At 43.8% G+C, this 9,888-nt stretch overlaps 1 protein-coding gene across 1 annotated transcript in view; it reads right to left on the reverse strand.

The window, feature by feature from the left end:
* The window catches only part of LOC103085017 (PH and SEC7 domain-containing protein 3), a 192,565-nt gene that overhangs the window by 125,340 nt on the left and 57,337 nt on the right, over positions 1-9,888 (reverse strand). Inside the window, exons 4-5 of the mRNA XM_007466023.1 lie at positions 9,151-9,888; positions 5,828-6,223 (exon numbers count right to left, since the gene is read on the reverse strand). Coding sequence (XP_007466085.1) covers positions 5,828-6,223; positions 9,151-9,888 — 1,134 coding nt within the window. The remainder of the gene's footprint in view (positions 1-5,827; positions 6,224-9,150) is intronic.

A 9,888-nucleotide genomic window follows, 5' to 3' on the forward strand; every position in this document is an offset into this window, starting at 1 on the left:
CAGGAATGAACCTGAGAGGCAGGAGCTCCCCACCTGGAGGACAGAGGAGGTCAGCCAGATCCCCCAAAACAAGTTCACAAGCTCAAGGTCTTTTCCTGTCACCAGCTTAACTAATGTCACATGATTTTAATATTTTACATTATACTAAAATACCTGCAGGGAATTCCCTGGCGGTCCAGTGGTTAGGGCTCAGCACTCTCACTGCTGGGGCCCAAGTTCAATCCCTGGTTGGGGAACTAAGACACCACAAGTTGCGTGGTATGGCCAAAAATAATAATTAATTAATTCGTTAATTACTTAATTAAATACCTGCAGGTTTTAAGTTGGGATGTCAAAATGTATTTGAAATCGCACTTCAACAAATTTCTCTAAGTACTAATCTTGTTTCATGTGACTTTTCCTAGACAGAAAGACACTAAAGAAAAAGAAAAACAGGAAGAAACAAGATACTTCCAATGTCTGCACTTCATTTGAGAAAGGTGAGAAGAAGGCAGAAAACCGGCAACTACCAGCTGGAGGGGACCCAACTGAGCAGAGCACTCCCCAGGCGTAAGAGCTGCACACAGACGTAATCCACCCCCTCTGCGGGGCTCCTCGGGATCCTGAGCACTCTCCGAAAGAAAAACTGGGAAGCCGAGACGTGGAGTATATATATCTGTTACACCAAAAATGTAATCTTAAAAGGCAGTTGTGTGTATTTCAGAGAATCAAAAGAGAAATCCCTGCCATATGGCTGTATTTGCTGTCCCTTTTCCCATCTGTCCAAACCCAAGCTCCACAGAAATAAACAATATTCAGCCCTGCTAATGGTCACAGTGACCACACTTGTGCCCTGCAGGCTTCAGGTCAGGACTTACTGACAGGACCTGCAGTCTTCAGCTGATGGGCCGGAGAGGGAGAAGCACCCAGACACAAAGGAACCCATTGGCCCTGGGTATCTGTAAGTCTCTAATTATCCTCTCTAATTTTGGAGCCATGTGACTGGATTCCACACAGCACCACTGAACCCGCTAGCTAACCTGAGTGCTCTGCAGCTGGACCACAAAGGGAGGGGATGCTACTCTTTGCTCCTTCATTAAACTATTGTGTTACATTCACAGGGTGAGCTATTTCCGCATTGGCATGCGGCTCTCTGGTCAACATCAGTGTTCAGAGCACCTGAGAGAATTAACTATTCCTGCCAAATTGATTCCAGGATCTTAAGAGGTGTTTTCAGCTTATAATGAGTGATCTATTTGATACTGCAAAGGTACATAACCCTTTAAAAGACAGAGTCAGCACACATACTCTCTACAAACGTCCTTTCCAACCCTATTCTAGAATATTACAGATTTGAAGTATTTTCTTCTTTGACTTAAGTGGAGCTCAGTCCCTCTCTGGCCACAAAGCCTGGCTAAATCCAGGCCTGGGAGGTGTTCCTGAGAGGGAACTAAGGTGTGTTGAAGTGCCACAGGTCGTCGTGGCACTTCCCCAACCACTCCACCTTTCTTACAGGAAGCAACACAATTGAGAACAGTGTCATCCTGTGTTCAAAAGAAATCACTGCCAGATACCGCCACTGAAATAATCTTTAATGATGTAAAAGCATATACTGATATAGAAAAGTATTTAAAAATATACCTAGGCAATGTCAAGCAAAAATATTTTTGTTTTGAGATCAAAAATAAATGGTCTCTGGAGCCTGACTGCCTGGGTTCAAATCCTGGGTGTGGCACTTACCATTTGTGTGACTTTGAGCAAGTTACTCAACTGCTCTGAGCCTCAGTTTCCTTATCTGGAAAATCAGAACATTAATGTTCCTTTCTCTTAGCTTATTATGCGAATTAAGCACCATGTCTTTACTAAAGAAAGAAAACCTATGGAATACATACGATGCATAGGACATAAGATGGTGTTTAGAGACAACCTAAAGTGATCTTATAATACTAACACTTTATACATCAAAAGCAGTACCTCAATAGGAATGGGCTTAATTTTCTTGGTTCAAGTCCAGCTAGAATCAAAGCAGCATTATCAGCGCAGATTAGTCTTATCATTCCCTTTCCTTTGTGCTTTCCTCAGAGTTCACTTTATCCAACACAGTCAGACCCCCCAGTCCACTGCCAAGGAAACAGGAGAGACCAGTGAGTAGAGGTGGAATGCTAAGCACGTGCACTTCTTTTATTTATCACTTTTGCTGTGTTGCTTTATCACAACATTTATTAATAAATGAATTTTTTTCTCCTTGAAGCCTAACACTTTGGCCTTGAGTGCCTAACAGAAGGGAGTCAATCGGGGTGACAGTTGTGCAGTCAGCGTCCTAGTCTGGACTTCTTTAACAGACTCAGTACCTCAGTAACTACTCCTTACCTCTGCAGAGGGATAAACTTTAATGCAGAAGAAATTTTTAAAAGCCTGATAACTGATTACATTAAAAAATTTATGGAGACAGGTTTATTAACAATTTGGGAATTTTTTCTCTTTTTTTTAACATCTATCTTGCTTTACAATGGTGTGTTAGTTACTGCTTTATATAACAAAGTGAATCAGCTATACGTATACATATATCCCCATATCTCTTCCCTCTTGCATCTCCCTCCAGCCCTCCCTATCCCACCCCTCTAGGTGGTCACAAAGCACAGAGCTGATCTCCCTGTGCTATGCAGCTGCTCCCCACTAGCTATCTGTTTTACATTTGGTAGTGTATATATGTCCATGCCACTCACACTTCTTCCCAGCTTACCCTTCCCCCTCCCCGTGTCCTCAAGCCCATTCTCTACGTCTGCGTCTTTATTCCTCTCCTGCCCCTAGGTTCTTCAGAACGATTTTTTTTTTTTTTTTTTTTTTTAGATAACAATTTGGAAATTTTTTTCTAAAATTGAACACATACACCACCACCACCACCAACCACCAGCTCTACAATTACAAACTCAGACTTACAGCTCCATGAATATATGGCATGAGACAAATTAGATCAAAAGAAAGAATACAGATATGAAACCAGGCAGCCTAGAACAGTCAATGTACCTGGTCTAGGAGTCACACAATTTGAATTCTGGTGCAAGATCTGTCACCAGGTAATTCTATCCCACCCAACTGGGACTCAGATTCTTTACTGTAAAACAGGGTTATCTAAGACGCCCTGACCCCCTTTAAGCTGGAAAATATCATTATTCTTCAACCCACAATTCCTCTGATGCTACAACTTCTCCAAAGTACCAAGAAGGCAGAGAAGGTAGAGAAAAATATGAAAATTATTCCCGATTCCCTAAAGTTTCTTAGAATGATTGAGCCCATCCTAATTTTTAAACATGAATCACCAAACAAAAAACCTCCTCCACCTGTAACTTGCTTATTGTCTTATGCCAAGTCCAAGAACACAAATGGTGTGCCCTTGCCAAGCTGGTCTGTCCACATCACTAGCAGTGCTCAAGGAAGGGTGAATGACCACCGGTCAGGAATCATGTGGACAGTGCCAGAGCCCATCTCTAACATGCTTCTCATTCAGTACTGGAACTCGGTCTCATGGCTGGGCAAGATCTCATGGTTTGACAATGCAGGTAACACAGCTGAAACCTTATCTCAGGTTGGCCTGAAGTATACCACTGTCCACATCTGAGATGCTAAAATACTATAACCTACCCCAATACTCTCTCTTAACTACCCAGCTCTGCCCTACTAATGACTGGCACTCACGCTGGCCCCAATGATGGCTGCTTCCTATTCTGAGTCTGCAAACCACACCTTTGATAAACCTTTCACCTTCCTGTTCTGACTTGCTGATGTTTAATTCTTGTCTTTACTTACTTACCCTCCCTGTGGCTTCTGCAGCAAAGCCTCTCAGCCAAAAACACCTCAGGTCCCCAACAACTTCAACTCACTCCAGAAAGCTGGATTGGAATTTCAATGAAATTATCTGCATTTTACCACAACTTACAGTTACCCGAGATGATGGTGAAAATAAACGACTAAAGTAGCACCATCCACCCAGGGACACCCCCTCTCAAGTATGTCCCCTCAGAGACACCCCTCTCTCTGGCCCCTTCTAGAAACATCCCCTTCTCAGGGATGCCCCCCTTCCCTCAGGGATACCACCTCTTAGAGATCGGGTATAAATGCGGGTTTATCAGCCAGTTCTGATTCACACATTTGCTCCAGCTTCTACTTGGTACCAGGTACTGTGCTAGGTGCTTTAATCTATATTAACTCTTTAAATCTCATGGCCACACAGCATACTAAGTATCATTAACCCTACTATGCAAATAAACAAAGGGGGTTTCAGAAAGAATAAGTGGCTTGTCCAAGAAATCCAGACCAAGGTCTTCTGCTTCTGCGAGTTGTGTGACCCAAGAAGACAACAAACATCCATGGTCTACTTCACATGGAAATGCATAGCTGCAACGTTACCATGTGCCAGTCTTGAATGTGCTCATCCAATGAACTATAAACCTATAAACTGCTTATAGGAAACACTTAACATAGAACAGACTGATCATAAAAACAGGCTCATTAGAAATCTGTAATATGGGGACTTCCCTGGTGGCGCAGTGGTTAAGAATCTGCCTGCCAATGCAGGGGACATGGGTTCGAGCCCTGGTCTGGGAAGATCACACATGCTGCGGAGCAACTAAGCCCGTGCGCCACAACTACTGAGCCCGCGGCTCTAGAGCCTGCGAGCCACAACTACTGAGCCCACATGCCACAACTACTGAGCCCACGCGCCTAGAGCCCATGCTCTGCAACAGGGGAGGCCACCTCAATGAGAAGAACGTGCACCACAATGAAGAGTAGCCCCTGTTCGCTGCAACTAGAGAAAACCCGCGCGCAGCAACGAAGACCCAACGCAGCCAAAAATAAATAAATAAATTTATATATTAAAAAAAAAAAGAAATCTGTAATATGTATACTGACTTTAAAAAAAAAAAAAACACTGACATTTTTTCATACAACTTTAAAATAGTTTATCCCCACTTAACCTCCCCTGCACCTCCCCAAACATGTGAATTGACACATTTTTATTCAGGAAAAACACATTAAAACTAAATTCATAAAATGATTAAGAAGTTTAGCATTCTCTTCCCACTTATGGAGATGCTGAAGGACAGGTAAATGACCCTAGAACGATGAATGACAAGAGATGAAATGCTGGATAACCCATAAAGAGACAGGGAATCACTAAATGACAGGTACAGCACATAAAACCTACATAATTTGTGATTTTGTGGTCTAGGGAGAGTTAAATCCTAAAGTAGAGACAGAAAATAAGTATTTATGGCGTTGACCAAGGGATCAGCTCTACCAAGCACCCATAAAATTAGATCCTCCCCCACCATCTCAGGAACATGAAGACTTCCCAGCAGAATGGGACCTCACAAAGCAAATGGCCAAAAGAGATTATAGTGACCATCTAATCCAACACCCTCTACTTACAATCAAGCAATCTCTGGCCTAATCAAACAACCTGCCCCAAGTAATCAACCAATGCCAGTGGCAGAATGAAAGCCAAGATCTCCCAGTGTTCTTTTCCCAGCACCAGGCCACTGCTACCAAAGCTGCATCATGGGAGCTAATACATACTCATCACCCACAAGTATTTGTTCAGGATCCAATTTACATATGGTAATACAAGAAATACTGCCAAATGGAATGTCCACAGGTTGCCAATTTGGCAAACCACTAAATTGTACTCTACCTGCCCCCAAAACCCAAATTACTTTTCACTGACATCATTCACTTATATCCACAGAAACCAGCCAAATGCTTTTCAAATATGTTCCACACTCAGATTTCCCAAAGAAAAACTGCTACAAAAACCACCAGCACAAAATTAAGAGAATGGGACCAGTACCTTCCCCAGAAAGCAATCTCTGGGGTGCCTTTCGCGTAGGTGGAGTTACTGGAGCCACTCAGCCCATTGGTGATACCACCAGAATAGCCCATCACTATTCCACCATCTGCAGAGATGCTCAGGATGTCCTGCTGTCCTCCCATTGATGTCCTCTCCAGGAACTGACCGCCTTCTTTGATGCGCTGTTGTATCATTGGAGTGAGGGGCACTTCAAAGCTAAAATAGCTATCAGGCTCTGAATATAAAGTCTCCAAGGACTCAGCACTGTAGTATAAAGAAGTGTTGTCCAAAATGGTTTCAAACTGGGAGCTGTACACATCAGTGGAGTCCTCTGCACAACCAGACCCAAGGATATCATCATCTCTGGCCCGAAAGTGCTCCTCTTGCTCAAGAATCCTGGAAAGCACATAAAACGGACGAATTTCAATATTAGGTTATTTTTTCCCCTCCAACCATATAAAAAAGGGAACATTCTATAGAGCTAACACTTGTATTCAGTGGGCTTATGTCAATACATTTGGGAAGGAAGATTTCATAGAAACATATTCAGGCTGAAAAAACTCTTTAGCATACATATGCTATGCTACCCTCTACATAATTTAATATAGTTTTGAACTAGTTCCTAATATGTGAATCAGGTCCAACGAATATTTGAATAAAATGTTAAACTACTGAATTTTCATCTAGCCAACTAAACTCCACAAATCCAAATTAACAGCTACTATCATTCTTAATTTTAACAGAAAGAGGTCATTTACAGGTAAATGACCTGTTAGAAGATAAATATATTGTGTAAACTTAATGGACTAAAAATACACTAAACTTTCATCAGTCTGCTAATATTTTCTGATTTAAATAAGACCAAACGCCCTCAAGAAGATAAATATTCTATAATCCAACGGCTGTCCCCTGGTGACAATAAGACAGCACTGCAGAGAGAGTTCAGGTCCAGAAACAGCCAGCCAGTAAACGACCTTTTAAAAAAAAAAAAAAAAGAGCCAACAAACGTGTTTACTACAGGGCTAACCAAAACAGTGACAACCTAGAAAAAATGTACAAGTTAATATACCTGGAGCATTAATTAAGTAATATGCAGCATGTTCTTCAAATATTAAAAATGAACATTAGGATAACTAAATAAAATTTTAAAACTCAGTAAGAGAAAGAAGACAAGAGACAGAAAAACATGGAGCTGAATCTGGATGTGCCAATTACTAGCTGAGCCTCAGGAACAAAACAGAAATAGGAATAAAACTACCTGGTAGGTAACCCACATTTCTAGGTATTACCAGGATTCACATTCAACAGTACAGTTGTCTCTGCTGTTTTGAGATTACTGAAGGCCTACCCCACACCAAGTACTATTCTGGGCTCTACCTCTAAATGGCTCCTCAGGGTACTTGCAGTGAAACAGGAAGCTCAGGATGAGGCCCCTCCCTACCTCTGCTCACCTACTTCCCACCCTCCCCCAGCCCCCAGGCTCCAGCCACACGGGGAGGAGAGCGGGCAGAGGGTCACACCTTAAAAGGCACCTGGAGGCTTCTGCTTCGCAGCGTCCAAGAAGCATGCTCCATTAGCGACAAGCAGTCCTCCTTTGCCCAGGTGGTTCCCTCTGCCTGGAATATCCTCCTCCCCATTCTCTGCTGGGCAAACACGTATTCATTCCTGAAGTCTCAGCGTAACTATCACTTCCACAGAAAGGCCTTCCCCAAGCCATCAACTGAATCAGCCTCTCTCCTGCATTCAGACTATTCTTTCTAGGGACCTCCCCGGTGGTCCAGTGGTTGGGACTTCGCCTTCCAATGCCGGGGTGAGGGTCTGAACCCTGGCTGGGCAGCTGGGATCCCACGTGCCTCACCTCGGGGCCAAGGGGCCAAAAGGTGAAGCAGAAGCAATACTGTAACAAATTCAATAAAGACATTAAAAATGGTCCACATCAAAAAAAACTTAAAAAAAACCAAAACTATTCTTTCTAGTATGTCTCCCTTCTCCTTTACGGAACCCAGCACAATTAGAGGTCCCAGCATTATTAATGTATTGATCTTCAGAAGTAAACTCCATGAGGTCAGTGACCTCAGGCCATGTCTATTTTCCACTGTTTTTTTTTTTTGCCCTTGCCGCACAGCTTGCATGATCTTAGTTTCCCAACCAAGAATGGAACCCATGCCCCCTGCAGTGGAAGCACAGAGTCCTAACCACTGGACCGCCAGGGAATTCCCAGGGCCATGTCTATTTTGAACATTCCTTTATGCCCAGCATCTCTAGCCGTATCAAGGACAGAGCAGACAACTGAAAACCATTTGTGGAAGGACAGGAAGGGAAGGAGGGCGGGAGGAAAGGAGGAATGAATTAATAATCTGCACAAGCACACAAGTGCATACCCCAGTGGGAATATAATTACCGAGCCATGTGCCACATATCAGGGCTCCTTTTGAGGGGAGTCTGGAGATTTTCTGTGTAGGGGGGATGGGGACGGGAGGGAGAGGAGTCCTGACAGCCATCCTAAAGGAGCATCTCTCCGTGGATCTGTTAGTTAACTGTGGAGAAAACGGCATCTCCTTACACCAAACAAACAAACAAAACCCTTCAGGCTTGACATAGATGTTTTCCCATGTGACCACAGGTGGAGGACTGACAAGACGGCACACATTTGAAATGACTTTGCCAAGAGGAACACTCTACAGTCAGACTACAAGCAAAGGAAGTGAAGACAGACGGGTATGGCTTCCATTTTTCCAGTCTCTCAGCTGGTATGGATGCCAGAAATGTAGGGAGAGACCAGGAAATACCATAGGATGCCAAGTTTACTCATCAGGGCTGTAATCAAAACATGCTGCTTGTGAGAAGGGAGAACCATGTGAGTGCCATGGAAGAACTGAATTCTGACCTCCTGATCTCCTCTTTCAATCTAGAAAACTGAGCCAGCCTCTGTGTTCCTACATGTATAAGGCTGTATGCAGGCAACGGTGCTGCACCCAGAAGAAATGCCTGAGTTAGGATGTAATGACTACAGGATGTGTCAAAAAGAGTTCAAACCTTTCCACATTGTTAAAGATAATCGTGGGGTATTTAGTTACCTTGATGTTGGAGAAGTTGCAACCTGTCAAATACAATAAAACATCAGAAATGGATTCGCCTAGTTTAGAGTTCACAGTCTCCCCATATGGACAACTTTATAACAAGACCACTTTAACATCTCAGAACCTTAGAAGCAACATAGCTTACAGTCACTTCTCTCCCATTCTGTGGTAAACAAGGACCCAGGATATTGTGAATCGAGTTCTCACTGGCATCACAGACAGCAGGATACTATGCGAGCTCACCTTTCCCTGTCTCTCTCCAATTCAGCTTTCGTCTCAAGATGTTCCTTGTTTTCCCTTAGGAAGACTTCATCCTCTCCACTCTCAAGAAGAGGCTCAGGCAGAAATGGCCCTGAGCCAGTGGCCAGCCTCTCTGAAGGAGCTCTCCAGGTGTCATCCCAAACACTCTCAATTAAACCAGCTGAATCACACAAACCAGCAGATGAGACGAGATCGCTTGGCACTTTAGAAAACTCTTTGCTTTCAGGAGGGGTTGTCCTTTCCAATGATGTCTGAAAATCCACAGGTTGCCATGTCTCTCTTTTCTCCCCTCCTGTCCACAATATTTCCACCCCTTGAAATTCCACATGTTTGACCTGGCCTGAGCGTCCTGAGGAGCTGCCTCGACCACATTGCTCTGGGTGCTCTCTCCCCTGATCAGATCTCCTCTCTCTCAATAAACCAGCACTTCCCACTGAGCTGTGGGTCACGGGGCTCCCCACGGAGGATGCTGGACAAGCTGGCTCCTGCACATGGACAGCCCCCTTTCTCCCATTATTAGCTCTTAGGGAAAGCTCTGCTTGAGTTTCTCCAGTTAATAGTGCAGTCAGGTCCTCCTGGATGCTCAAATAAAAACTTTCCTCAGCCGTAACTTCAGCTGAAAGAGGTATATCGGGTGACTTTTCTCGGCCAGCAGGGAACAGTGTGTTGGCTCTCTGTGTTTTATGACTGGCAGGGTCTGGCTCTTGTTCCACCTGCTGA

Source organism: Lipotes vexillifer, unplaced genomic scaffold, assembly GCF_000442215.2.
Source record: "Lipotes vexillifer unplaced genomic scaffold, Lipotes_vexillifer_v1.1 scaffold1849, whole genome shotgun sequence".
NCBI classification, from domain to species: Eukaryota; Metazoa; Chordata; class Mammalia; order Artiodactyla; family Lipotidae; genus Lipotes; species Lipotes vexillifer.